At 52.3% G+C, this 14,767-nt stretch overlaps 1 protein-coding gene across 1 annotated transcript in view; it reads right to left on the bottom strand.

Annotated features, from left to right (window-relative positions):
• Positions 1-14,767, bottom strand: part of LOC120517025 (CUB and sushi domain-containing protein 1-like) — a 293,367-nt gene that overhangs the window by 134,372 nt on the left and 144,228 nt on the right. The window contains exons 8-10 of the mRNA XM_039739099.1: positions 11,577-11,664; positions 10,199-10,323; positions 8,720-8,841 (exon numbers count right to left, since the gene is read on the bottom strand). Coding sequence (XP_039595033.1) covers positions 8,720-8,841; positions 10,199-10,323; positions 11,577-11,664 — 335 coding nt within the window. The remainder of the gene's footprint in view (positions 1-8,719; positions 8,842-10,198; positions 10,324-11,576; positions 11,665-14,767) is intronic.

Below are 14,767 nucleotides of genomic sequence, written 5' to 3'. Positions count from 1 at the left end.
GGCCCTTCTCTTACGGCCTGAACCCGCGGGCATCGCCCACCTCCAGTTGGCATGACGGCACAAGGCTCGTGTCTTTCTTTTCTTTCTCTCTCTCTCTTTTGCTTGATTAATCAGGTGAGGTGGTGAACGACACACAAAATAACATTTAAATGTTAATCTGAACATTTGTCTCCTGCGCTCATCACAACACCCGCCGCGGACTTCCGGCCTCACACAGAACGACGGCGCCAGCGCGTCACACGGGCCGCAATTCGGATTGATTTATGGCGTCAATATGCATTAAACTAATAGAAACGTCACCGGCGGCACGGCGGCGCCCCTCCAACCACAAGCGATCAGCTCGGCGGAAAGGGCGCACCTGGGCACAGACGGAGGGCACGAGAGCGCGCCAAGAGCACTGACCACTCACGAGGTCCGACCACCGGAACGACTTAAATGGGTCTGGGCAAGCGCAGGGCGACCACAGCGAGCAGCGGAGCGTCCAGTAAGACGTCACGTGGGGGCTTCAAATGGTCAACGAGAAGAGGGGGTGCGGGTGGGGGCAGGAGGAAGAGGAGCTGGGAGGGAACGAATGAAGGGGACATCTTTTGAGGAAGATGAGGAACAGACGAGAGGAATTCAAGCAAAGAGCTGGAAATGCTTGGGGGAGAATAGATAGATAGATAGATAGATAGATAGATAGATAGATAGATAGATAGATAGATAGATAGATAGATAGATAGATATAGCGAGATAGATAGATAGATAGATAGATAGATAGATAGATAGATAGATAGATAGAGATGTAGATAGATAGATATAGATAAAGGCATATAATAGATAGATAGATAGATAGATAGATAGATAGATAGATAGATAGAGTGAAAGGCGCTATATAATAGATAGATAGATAGATAGATAGATAGATAGATAGATAGATATGAAAGCGCTATATAATAGATAGATAGATAGATAGATAGATAGATAGATAGATAGATAGATAGATGAGTGAAAGGCCCTATATAATAGATAGATAGATAGATAGATAGATAGATAGATAGATAGAGTGAAAGGCGCTATATAATAGATAGATAGATAGATAGATAGATAGAGTGAGTGAAAGGTGCTATATCATAGATAAGTAGATCCTTTAATTCCGATGAAGTTTTCATTTTCTTTTCATTTTTTTCCTTCACAGTTACCACAGCAGAGCTCAAGCACAAGTAAAGACAGCAGATGAGAGCGCCATGGTGGTGGTGGGCAGAGGAGGCCTGGCATTGGCGCCAGCATCTGTTGCGACGAGACCTGCGGGCAGAGGCCGGACGTGGTCAAATTGTCCTACAGCCCCGGCGTCTGTCGCTGGCCTCCTCCTCTTCTTCATAATGGATGTCTGGCTCTGTGCCAAGCAGGAGACCCTGCAGTGCCTGACCCAGAGGGGCTTCATGCCCATCTCTCTTGACCTCCTTGAGTCACACGTCTGTCTTGTTTGTTTTTTTGCTGTCACTTGTGTCTGTCACTTTGATAAAAGAGATTTAAAGGATCAGAAGAAACAAACGACCAGAGAGGACTTTGTGACGACCGAAACAAGCGAAGATGCCACGTGATCCTCGGGCAGGCTGTGGCTGCGCGGGGTCCCTGAAGTTTGTGGCCCCCTGTAAGGTATGAAGCACAGGGGCGCCTCCCCAGTCCCGTTTCGCCCACTTGGCCCCATCCCAATTAGCCTGACCAGTCAATGAGGCCCCCATTCCAGCCGACTCCTTCTCCCTGTGAGCCATGAGACTCATCCACGTCTTACGTTAGTAAAGTTTCTGCAACAACCAGATGAGCAGACCAAGAAAACGACGCGAGTTCAAGTGACCCCCCGGGTGTCTGGCATGGGCCTTTGACAGAGCGCGGGGCACAGCAAGGGCGTCGCTGGCGCTTCATTCGGTCCCCTCGTCTGCTCATTTAACGCGACACCTGTGACACGGCGAGGGTGCTGTTCATGCTAGCGGGACTGCACGTGTGCCACTCGCCGAGCCGCCATCCACCGCAAACGACAGCTAACCGGATAAATGAAAAGGAAGCGACGGCGATAAAACACAGCGGGGGCTCAAGTGAGGCGGCAATTGGTCCCCTGAGCATTGAGGACTGTCACCCTCTTCCAGCGATCCCTTCAAACTATTGAGCGGAATTTCATTCTTGGTCGCCTTTTATTTCACAACAATACAAACAGAATTTGCATTTATATGGCACGATGATAGGCCTGTCACCGCGCGCATCGTGGTGGGGGGTAGGCGAGCCCCCTGCTCGGCGGCACACTCGCCGCTCGCCATTTTAGGATGTTCGTCTTTTTCATTGTTGCTCCTGCTGTAGAGTGGAAATGGCAGGACACGTCCAGTGATGGCACAGTGGGCAGGAACAAGGCAGGAGTCATCACTGGACACAGTGCCACCCGGGGCATCACACGGTACGGGCACATCAGCAGAGGAGAGTGCCACGTGGACACTGGGAGAACACGCCAATGCCACACCAGCCGGGACTGTGCTGGCATTTGAAACTTCCATGAAGTGGCAGCGCCAACGACTGGGCCACCGTGTGCATGAGAGACGGCTGAAGAAATGAAAGGATCGCCCAGTGTGTGTCTGTATATCCATAAAGGCGCTATATAATTATACAAAGAGATTATAGAAGTAAAGGCGCTATATAATTATACAAAGAGATTATAGAAGTAAAGGCGCTATATAATTATACAAAGAGATTATAGAAGTAAAGGCGCTATCCATCCGTCCAGTATCCAACCCGCTATATCCTAACCACAGAGTCACGGGGGTCTGCTGGAGCCAATCCCAGCCATCACAGGGCACGAGGCAGGAAACGAACCCCGGCAGGACGCCAGACCAGCACAGAAGTAAAGGCGCTATATAAGTAAATGAAGGCGCTTTCTAAGTAAAGGCACATATACAGTAAGTGTACCAGTATTTGTCACCCGAGTTTTCATAACAGTTTTAATTGCAGCCCCCCATCATTTTTTTCAGATGCCGATGCCTATTTTATTCTACCTACTTAACGTTCCTCGTCGTTTCTCTCACTCTCGATTTATTGTTCTCGTATCCGATTGTAGTTTAAGTTCATTTGTTTTGGTTTCAGCAGATGTTTTTGTCATATTTTTGATTCTTGTTTCCTTTTTTTCCCCTTCTTGTTACTTCTTGCCCCCCTACGGGGTCCGCCCCACAGGCTGAGAACCACTGCAGTACACAAAGACGCTACAGAAGTAAAGGCGCTATATAAGTAAACTGGTCACGCACACTCGGCCTGCTAATTCTTCCTTTCTCTGTCAGGCTTTTCGTTGCCCACGAGGGTCTCTGCTTTGTGACTCGGCCCCCATGTGTCCCCGGAGGCGTCAGTCTCTTGTAAGCCCCGTCAGGCTGCAGTACCTGGCTTGGCCTCCAGATGTCGCTGCAGATGCTCGGCGTTTACCAATCCCTGACTACTCCGCACGAGCACACAGTCAGTCGCTCAACCCGTCCGCCCAACTGCTGCAGTTTCTAAGCTGCTTAAGCACTTTGGGACAAAGAAGCGGGCAGACTGGCATCGAGCTTAAGACAGTTAGCAAGTGAAGACACGCGGCCCTCGTCCCAGACGACAGCGACATGGCCACAGCATGGCGGAGAAGCGCAGCCCTCGTGGCAGACGACAGCCACACAGCCGCGGCACATCGTGCGCTGACAGATTTCATTTATTTTGCTCCCCATGTAATTTATCTTTGGGCTACATGGAGACAATTGCATTTGTCACTCGCTGTGCAATCACAAAAAGAGACAGTGACAGAGGGACACGGCCAAAGGCGCATCAGGCGAGACACTAAAAAGGGGGACGAGAGCAAAGCGTCAGAGTTCTGAGCTCAAGTGGCACGGCGTGCTGCTGATTAAGGGACCCGGGTTCTACTGCCAGCCTGGATGGACACAGCAGCCGCCTCCCATTCTAGGTGCCATGTAGTACAGTTGGGGTCAGTCTGTACCCTCTGCTGGTGCTGCACATTGTACCCTCGGGTCACTTGGTGTCACTACCTTCATAATCAGATGAAGATTCGCTGGCCGTCGTCCCTCTCTGCTCGCCCTTTGGACGTGGGGCACATTGGCAGGGAGGCCAGCCACCGCCATCTCCTGTGTTGGTAAGTGGCACTCACGGTGTAGTGCTTGGTGGTGCCATCTTAAATAAAGAGACGGAAGGACTTGTGAGGAGGCCACCTCCCCATCTCAGAATAGAACTCCATCACACGCTGTGCCAGCACGACCTGAAGAGAGGGACACCGGAAAGGGTGACAGGGTGACAGAGTGACAGGGTGACAGGGTGGGAAGGGCAGCAGACCGGTGAATGATTTGTGGTCGTCCGCTACGCCTGAAACCGAGCAAATGAGAATTTCCAGAAACTTGTCACAGCGACACAGCATCTCAACCAAGTGACTCTGGCCTGATTGAGACAGATGGCGGCAGGATGTAGGCAGCCATCAGAGAAGAACGCCACCTCTGACCCACCCTCTGCAGGCCCCCTTTGGCATCATCAAAGCAAGCAAATGGAGCACCAGAGAACGGGCACCACGTGAACCCTCAAACACATGAGGTGACGGCCATCAGGCTTAGAGCAGCTCTGTCCAGGGTGCCAATGCAGGACTCCACCACTGGGGTGGTCACTGGGGTGGTCACTGGTGTGAACGGTGACTTCGCTTCTGGAGGTCCGTCAGAAGTCAAAGCCTCTGTAGGACATCTCATGTGAGGTGCTGAGGCAGTGGGGGACTCCAATGCCCATCTCGGCAACAAAGCTGGCACTGCCCCAGGGTGGGATGTGCAGCCCACACCACGCAGGTCTTTGGGGTGCAGGGGTAAAGGTGGAGTGATGTTGGGACACTTGACACAGATCCATGGACAGCCTCCAGGAGGAGATTTGAACTTGGGACTCCAGTGTCCTACTGGCACAGTGTTTAACATTCAGATCTGGAGAAGAAGATGGCACACCAGGACGTCCAATAAACCCGATCTAACAAAACCACCAGCAAAATTACGGGTGGGAGGCCAGGAGCCCCAAAGCCGACAGCAATGGAGGACATCAAAGTGGGAAGCAGAAGAGAAACACGGCGAGAGAATCAGCCGAGCAAAGAAGAAGAAGAAGAAGAAGATTAATTATGAGTACTGTTATTAGTAGTAGTAATGATAATTCTAATTAATAATATTACTACTAGTACTAATAAAAGATTATCGTTCATAACAATATTATTACTACTACTACTGATTATGAATTATTATTATTATTACGATTAGATGATTGTTGTTATTAGTAGTAGTAGTTGTAGAAATAATATTATGAATTTTTATTACTACAAATTAATTTTTATTATCACTTCTACATCTACTACTACTACTAATAATAATCATCATTAAGAATAGTAATAATAATACATTTTCTGCTAGAAGTTTCACTTTGACTCCTAGATGACCAGGAAGAGCACGAAGTGTCGCGTTATAGTCACTTGGCACTGACGTCACCCAGCACGCACTCCAGGGTGCCCGCCGCCAAACCCAACAACGCTGCGCCAAACGGTGGCGACCCCAGCAGAGAAAGAGGAGGGGAGAGCCGGCCGAGCGGATTCAGCACCCCGGACAGCAGCAGCCGTGGAGACGCCGAGTGAGCCGCAGTGGCGTCGGCTCAGTTGTCACTTGTGAACGTGGCAGGGCACATTGGGGGTCACCCTCACGCGTGGCGTTTGGCCTCCCTCCGAATAAAGCAGAGAGAGAACGGAGAGGAGCGTCGGGCCGATTCAGGACCACGGAGAGCAGCCGAGGAGGACGGACGGACCCTCTTCAGACCCCCTTTCTGATTGTCCTCGTCTCAGTTTTCTTAAATTGCACAGCAGATGCCAGCGGATGCCAGCAGTCAGTTTTTGACAAGAACAAAGGCACACAGGTGGCACCTGATCAGGGACATCTTCGTCTGTCAAGTTTTTCTTCACTGAAGACCAAGTGGTGTGGCGGACAGCAGGACTGCATGGACCCTCCCACCGAGATCCTTCTTGGGCTGAATGTCCTGTCCCTGCCCAGACCGTCCCCCTTCACGTCTCCTCCTCCTATCAGCATTGTGTGACATAAGAAGGGCACAGCAGAAAGGGAGCAGGAAACCTCGAGGTCAGCAAGTCGGGTGACATGAAAGTACACGGGTTCAACAGAAGCAAAGAACTGAAAACGGGCAAAGGGCGAGATGAGCAGCCAAGAGGCTACTTGACACCAACCAAGTGACAGGAGAGGAGGGGTGCTGGAAGTGGGCGTGGTCTGTCGCGAGGGGGCGGCCAAAGTCACGTGTGTGTGTGGCCCCCGCTGGACATCATCTTGTCCTTCTGTTAGGTGACCTGTGGCTCACTTCGTGTGCCTTTTTTTGCACAGTGAGGACTTGTTAGTGGCGCCCCCTGGTGACTGCTAGCCACTCCATTGGTCCCCATTAGTAATTGACGTGCGGTGCTGGGGCCTGACTCAGCATCATCGAGAGGTAGGCTGGACGTAGCCCGGGAAGAGATGCCAGCTGATGGCAGACAATCATGAGGAGCCTTTGCCTGGCAGGCAGGTCGGCTGTCGCTGGCGATGGCTTCACTCGTGGATTCCTTTGCCCACCGTGACTGAGAGTTTGTCGTCATCTTATTTCAGATCAGAGCATCATGTGGTCAGTCCTGTTCACGTCGGGTGGGACTCTTCTCATCTAATGACCCAGGGGGCCGCGTGCCAATGAGGAAAGGTACCACGTTGGTGACCCTTGCTCTTTCTTTGCCACATGCCCTTCACCAGGCCACAGGACGATAGCCAAATGACGGAGGGTCCTTTGGAGGCGGGGCAAGTGGGATGTGCGGTGACTCCGAGAGAGATCGTTAGCCACAGAGGGCCACCTGTGAGTGGGCATCAAGACTGGGGGAGCTCAGCCATGCCAGGCAGCAGACCACTGGGAGAGGGTGGCCACTTGAGCCTCCAGAACACGAAGTCCTGGGGGAGGGTGAAGAATGGCAGGGTGGGCTTTGGCTTTGCCACTCTGTTAGAATGTCACTGTCAGGAGGTGAGGGAGTGATGGACTGGCACTGCTTTCTGGGTTGGCTCCTGACTGGTACCCGATGGTCCCAGGATAAAATCTCGTCACCTGACACCTTCATAGCCTGAAGAGGAGATGGATGGGTGGACTTTCACCCTTCCATGCCTCACCTTGATGCCCAGCTTGTACAATTTGCCCATGAGAAGTGAGGCTTGGCAACAACAGCTGCAATATACGAGCCTCTTCTCAAGGGGGTGCCAGCCAATGATGGGCTGACACTTTAACTGGAGCAGCTAAGCCAGTGGCACAGGGCCAGAGCTTCGGGGTTCATGCCAAGGCAACAATTGAAACCTCAGCTGCCAGCTGATGCCCGCCATTCCGGACTGTCCTGTCTAAAGGCTTCTTTGGGATGCCCAGAACCGAGATGTGACCCCCAGGCCAGTTTGGTGGATCACCTCAAAGCTGTACCAATGGGGCCTGGCATTGCATCACTCAATGCCTGAGCTGCCCAGATGCCATGTGTGCCAAGGATTGCTGAAGGACTCATTAGTGGCTTAATGTTTGGAGTGGGACCAAGCCATCTTCAAGAGGCGATTACCGCCTGATTTACAAGCCCCCCTGTGTTTAGGGACTTGAGGAGCGGGCACCAGCGAGCCAAGGAAGACAAGTAGGCATCACTAGAAAGGCTGAACCACTGTGACAATGGGCTCAAAGTGACAGAGCCACACAGGGGGGACGCATCCCTGAGAGAAGATCAGCTGGTTGGGGGACCAAAGGCATCCGAGGAAGTGATCAACTAAAAAGGGACCCTCAGAGACATGAGACCCCCTAAAAAGCCGAGAGGGTATAGACATTTAAAGACATGCGAGGAAAAGGCAAACATCCAAAACGTTATGCTGGCACTGCCAGGGGCACACATAAACTGGCATCCAAGGGTCAGGTCAGCCAGGCCCAGCCACAGGGAGTCCGGAATCTCGGACACTTTGTGGGTTTTGGCGCCAGCTGTTTAGAGTGCCACATGTCTGGTGTCATGTGCCCCTCATGCCCAGTATGCCCAAATTAGCACCATCACAAAATGGCGCCCTAGAAGACATTAAGCTGTTGCACAAGGTGTAAATTTCTCGATGCCAAACGATTCTCCATAAGACCACATTAGACCTGAACGGGAAAAAAGAAAAAACGAAGCCAAAATGTGACTGGCACAGACCAATGGCAGAAACAGTTGGCACAAGTCGGGAATCGAGGGAACAGCAAAGCACATGAGCCCAGGACTGAGGGCACGGCCGTCTTCAATAGGGGCACAGCGATGACATCACATGGCCACACAGCAGCAGCCGACAGCTAAAGAGCCAAAGCTCCTGTGGTAATGACAAAGGTCAAAGGGTGGCACTGTGACGTCACACAAGGACCAACTAAACAAACAAAGAAAGGCACAAAGGGACAGCAGAAGTGACGTGGTGGTCCGGCCAGCCAGAACTGGGCACTCGCACACAGCGGACATGCAGGTCACCACCCATCTCATGTGGGTTGCTAGGTAACCAATAGAGCGGCCAGTCCCAACATCAGATACAAGCGAGGAGCCAATCAGACACTGCGAAGGAAACGGAGCCCACAGTGAGGAGATGTCTGCTAGTGGTGGGCACAGGCTGGCAGGAAGTGACAGGTGACACACAGGACTGTTCGCAGGCTGACTCACCTTTTGAGGGTCCGCGGCGGTGACGACCCAGACACAGTGCGCGTTGTTCTCATACTGGACCGGGTAGTTTGGGGACGTGATGGCACCCTTCGGCCCTCTCAGGTTTGACCCACATGTCCTTGCTGTTGAGAGAAAGGGAGGCAAAGCAGACTGGTTAGAGGTGGGGGTACTGCCACCTGGCGAGGCGGATGGGCACTCCTGTCACGGGTGCAGAGGGAGATGGAGGTGAAACTCCAAATCAACAACACAACATCGTCAGAGCACGGACCATCAAGATGCCCCCCAGGTCAGGACAGGCTCCAGACCCCCGTGACCCTGAACTTTGACAATGAAGATTGGCATCACCAACCCCATGAAGTTCAATTCAGGTTTGACGTGGTGTCGGGGGGGGGCACCTAAATCAACACAGAGTGAGGAATTAGGTGCATTAGGGTGCCCGCCATGAAGTGGCATCTCCCACTTCGCACAAAACCCAGGAGACCCCGAGTGGGCAATGCAGGTTTGATACCAGAAGGGTCCAAGCCAGCAAGTCATATGTGGGGCTATGGGGGGCTGGAGGCAAGAGGTGCAAGGCAGGACCCGGACCTGCAGGGGGCACCTCAGCCAGCCCGGTGGTCTGCATGAACTGGCATTCCAGCACTGGGCTCAAGACAGAGCCAGGCCTGGACTGGGTGCCCACTCAGACGTCTTGGGGACACCTGGAGATGTCACGACTAGTGACCAAAGTGACACAGGCAGTGGCATCTGTTCTTGCCACCTGTGTTGCTGTAGCTCAGGGACGTCCATGTCCCACCACAGAAGGTCACCTCTCTTAGCAGGAGCGCCACTGGGACGCGGACCACGGGAATCCGTTTTATTGCCACACAACAGCTGGCACTTTGCCGCAGTCAATTTCATGGGAGTTTGACCAGAAAAAAAAATGTGAAAAGCCAACGAGACCCCCAGATGACCGACACGTAGGCCACGTCGATGCACCTGCAGCTACTTGAACCTCCGTCCAGGAGTGCAAGACAGAGCCAGCCACACAGAGGGCACCTACATTGGCATCGGTGTAAATGAAGCTCCTGCCATCCGCCTGAAGCCGGCCCCACGCAGCCCTCCGTTCTACCAATGCAGACTCGACACTGCCAAGTCATTTGGGTCTATCACACCGGATGAATCCAGTTCAGGGGGTGCTGGAGCCTGAGTGCCCACAGGCATGAACGGAGGTGAAGCTGCTTCATCTCAGGGCACCGCTGGGCACACTCAGTCACTGGGGGTCAAGTTTGTGCCACCGATTACCCAACACACGCAGATCTTTGGGAAGAAAGCCGAACACAAAGACACGGGAAGAACAAGCGGGACCCACAGGGGCCTGGTGGCTCGTTGGTGGAGAATACGCCAGCCGGGTGGTCCCGGTGACATTTAAAATGACAGACGAGAGCTGGAGGGTAAAGAGTGGGCACTCGCCGCCAGGACTGGGCAGTCACTCACACTTACCGCGGCACACTGGCCGGTGGTCACTCCATGCCGCCAGCGTGTCGGTCACTCTCTGGCAGGTGATGCTCTTGGAGCCCTGGAGGACGTAGCTGTCGTCACACGAGAACTGCACGGTGGCGCCGACCCTGCGGGAATCACAGACATAAAAGCCACACCTTAGTCACGCTGTGACACAAAGTGACAAAAGAGCTTCAGACACTTGTGAGGTGCTCTGGGTGGCACTATGTAAAGAGTGGGCAGCTAACCCTAACTCCTGGACGGGTCTCCCAAAGGCGGAGCTACACGTGGGCGTGGCCTGGACAGGGCCATCTCACAAGGAGACAAAGAGCTGGCACACTGTGCCCACCCAATTAAATTCAGTAAAAATAACATTCAGCTTATACTGAAATTTAATTGCACAGCCAAATGCCCTCCCCACGCTGACGTCCTAGTAATGCCACCTCCATTTTGGCACCTGTGACTTACCCACATAAAATGAGCTTAGTCAGTGGGTGGACCCCCATTTTGTAAGGTTGAGCCCAACTCAATGGTGACCACTTCACTTATCTCGAGGGTCGGGGATGACGTAGTAGACCACCCTATCCTAGGGAATGACAGGGCACCTGAAATGTGTGTTCAGCTGGTAGTGGGCACCTTATGACATGCAGATTTAGAGCTCCAGACCCCTACAGTGCCCACAGTCTGGGTAAAGGTGGACTACTCACGGTCAGTTGACAATGAACAAACCCACCATTAGTCAAACATGGCAATTGGGGGTCCAACTTGTCACCCTGAGCAGATTCTTCAGCGGTGACCCTGATTAGCTCTATGGGAGGAGGTGCAGCAGGATGGGCAGGTGGCACAATGCTGAGAGTGCCCACCATCTCAGAGGAAGCGCCTCACCAGCAGAAGCTGAATACCCAAGGGGCAAAAATGAAGCCCCCAAGCCCCCTGAGGACATGAAATGGAGCGCCCCAGTGCCAAATAAGCTCTAGGCTGGCAGCAATTGGCATTGCTCAGAAGACAGTTGCTTTGAGGGTGGCAATCACCGCAAGTCTTTGGCCCTGGCGTGTGACACATCTCATGGTCAGACTTTTTGGGCACGCTGTAGGACCTTGTGTGCCATGACAATAAAGCATTGCTGGTGGGGGCCTGCCACGGTGAGTCACTGACTGCCATGGAAGACCATCTAAGTAGATGATTTGTTTGGTCTTCACAAGTAGCACTGAGGCTGCCCACCCAAAGGCCCCTCTTACCAGAGTGATGTGAATCAAACTTCTAGAGTGACCCTTCAGAACAGACGCCATTGAGGGGCATCTATTGGGCACTTTCAGCTAACATTTAAAAAATGATGGGTAACAAGTAGGGTACAAGGATAAAAAAAGTAAGGGGGGCTTACTGGAAATCGGAGCCCAAGCGCTTGCCATTTTCTGGAATCCCAGGATCTGGACACACATCTGATGCCACGCCGACTCCTGCTTGGCTCACTGTATTGAAAACAGACACAAAGCCATGAATGGAGCTTATCAATCAATCAATCAATCAATCGATCGATCGATCAATCATGCCATGGACTCTCCTCGACCTCCAAGCAGTGGCCCAGCACAATGAGAATCAGAGAGTGGAAGAGTAGCACCTGTCCAGGCTCAGCCATGTCCTCCTCACCTGACTGGCCGAGGCCTTCAAAGTCACCCCAAGGGACCCTCACGCTCAACGACTGGCAGGGTCAGTTCACAACATCCAACCCTTAGGCTCGTGCAAGAGACAAGTCCTTCAAATGGACACTCAACACTGTCCAGTGGCTTGGAGCGACAGCCCTGAGGGGGGACCGTGTGAGCCCCTCATTAAACCGACTGTCTCACTGGTGGGCGTCTGCTCATTCATGAGGCCACTAACAGCGTTACGGCCAGACTTCAGCTGACACACTTAAGCCACATTTCCTCCAAGTATCCCTGGGGTGAGACCTCAAGGTCCTCAGGGCGTTACTGTCAGCACCCCTGCCCAAGTGTGTGAAGCAAACCGTGTCCGCCTGTTCCCTTGTGTCAGTGTTGAAGAACTCGACATAACCAAGCGGCTGGAGTCCACCTCTGCCAGCTCTCAGCGACACCTCAATCAGGTCACTTCGACATCTCCATTTACCGGAACTGCCGCTCTCCGTGGTGCTGAGATCACTTTGCCTCCATTCGTCCTCCTCTCTCGCTCTCCGTGGTCCTGAATCAGCCCGGCTGGTCCTCTAGCACTGCCTTGTCTATTTGTGCGGTAATCTGGAGACTCTCCAGGTGAGACCACCACACTACCGCGTCATAGTGTGAGTTTGGGATGTTGTGAAGAAGCCACTGAGATGCACCGTTTCATTTTTGCAATGTCAATGAAGTCACCTCTTAATCACCTAAAGGCTCAGCCACGCCAGTCTTCGCTCCATGGCCGCTCTCCTCTGGACTTTGTCTGGTGCTGCTTTGTCCTTCTGATAAGATGAGGTCCTAATCTGAACACAGACTTCCTGTCATAACTTTAAATTCTTCAATCAGGTCACCTCTTAGTCACTCACCCAAAGGCACATTCTGCCTCTTCTGTCTTTGCTCCTCGTCCTCCTCTTGAGTTTCTCGCTCGTGTTCTTTTGAAGACAGAAACTGAAGACAGGACTCCAGATGAGACCTCAGCAGTATGTTGTACAGTAGAGCTGAAGAATTACCTCCTGTGGACTGCACTCCACAGTGCACAGCCTATCGTCCTTCATGAGGACCTCCAAACGCTGACTGCATGTAAATAAAACGTCACATGCAGCGTCAGAACTGGAGGACCTGGGAGTTGTGGCGGACTGTTACTGTCCTGTCGATATCGAGACTTCGTGAAGGATTTTGGGGTACATAATGGCCATCTGTATAGAGGCAGGTCCACACGTGTGAGGCCTCATAGTCTCCATATTACAGAAAGGATGGAGCAGCACGAGAAAAGGACCAGGGAAGAGGGACCAGCAGAGTGTGACTGACGAGGAAAGCTTGTAGGAGTTGAGGATTAAGAGTTTAAAATTAGGAAAGGAAGTGCGATGGTGGATCTCAGTAGACACTTAGTAATATGGCCGGCTAAAGTGGAGGCTGTCCTAAAGCTCTATGAGACACTGGTGAGGCCACACATGGAGCACCAGGTGGATCTCTGACCTCCAGATGGCCAAAAAAACAGAAAACAGCACCAAAGAAGGAACGCAGGAGAGCAAGTGAGGGACACAGGCGGCGTGTCAGAGAACGTCCAGAGGAGACCATCTGGGCTTGAACTACGAGGAGAACCTGATCAGTTAAAGGAAACTCATAATATCATGTGACACGACTGCGATGTTCAAAGTCATGAAGGGGAAAAGCACACTGGACCCCTGCTGTTCAGGGACAGAGTGAGGATCTCACAGGAGTGTCACATGAAGAACCACAGGCACATGGGATGAAGTATCGTGAAGTGTAGCAGAGAGTGGGACGTCAGCGACCTTCAGACATGGACCTGTCATGAAGCTGCTGTGAGGACCTGATTCTCTCATTAGGGTGATTAAAGAGCTGGGTGGCGGCACAACGCGTTGGCATGTCATGAGTGTGTGTGGCTCATGCGCTGCCCATATCCACTGAGCTTCTGGAGATGACTTCACCACAAGTGCCCCTTTCTGTCTGACCAGTCCTGCCTGTGCCCGTCCTTGGTGGCTGAGATATTCTGAACCTGACTGGCCAGCTTTGTTGGACTGGATGGTCTGCTCTCGTTGTTCTGATGGTCCATCATGTCCGGAGTGGTCACCACCATCAGAGGAGTAGAATTACAGACACGCTTCATTATGAATATTAAACGCGAGGCTTGCTTCTCCCTCCAGGTAAGTCTGTGTGTCTGTCTGTCTGTGTTGAAGATTCTTTTGGGGCCTTCAGAAGATCGTGTTTATCTGTATTGTGATTGGTGGAAGCCGAAACGCATCTTAAACGGTTTGGTGTAAGCGCGCTCCCTTTGTTTAAGAGTCGTGCTTTGTGGTTTTAGTCTGTGGTGGTGCCCAGATGAAGAGCGTTGGGATAAAGAGTGTTGGCTTTGCTCCAAGTCTGACCTGATCACCACTGGCGACCACCATTACTGACGATGACACCGGACAGTCCTCGTTTTGCTCCGCTCTGCACCACCCAGCACCTGAACGCCAGTGTAGGGTCTGCCATGTGCAGCTGCCATCGTCTCCTGTAGTCACCTGGCACACCTTCTCCATGGTGCTGGCTCTTCTCTTTTTACTCATTAAAGAATATCGATGTTTGACTGACGTCTCTGCCTTTTACACAAAGATGAGCTTCACAACGCACAGCAAATTAAATATCAAGAGAGAAAACATATCAGGCTGGCTGTGATGGATGAAGCGATTTGGACAACCAGCACAAGAGAAAGAAACATTAAACTGAGCCGCCAAGTCGAGCCAAGAGCCCAAACACCGGCATTCCTTACTCAGCGCTGCCACCTTCAGGATAACTAGACTGGCAGGTCAGATCTGGAAACGCAATGCACCCCCAGTTAAAGGTGAAGTCGACTCGGGGCCTCCTCACGTGCTGCTGTGTCTTCTGTAACACGGAGGCTGGAGCTGCA

Source organism: Polypterus senegalus, chromosome 16 (assembly GCF_016835505.1).
Source record: "Polypterus senegalus isolate Bchr_013 chromosome 16, ASM1683550v1, whole genome shotgun sequence".
NCBI lineage: Eukaryota > Metazoa > Chordata > Cladistia > Polypteriformes > Polypteridae > Polypterus > Polypterus senegalus.
This window is presented reverse-complemented; position numbering and strand designations above follow the sequence as displayed.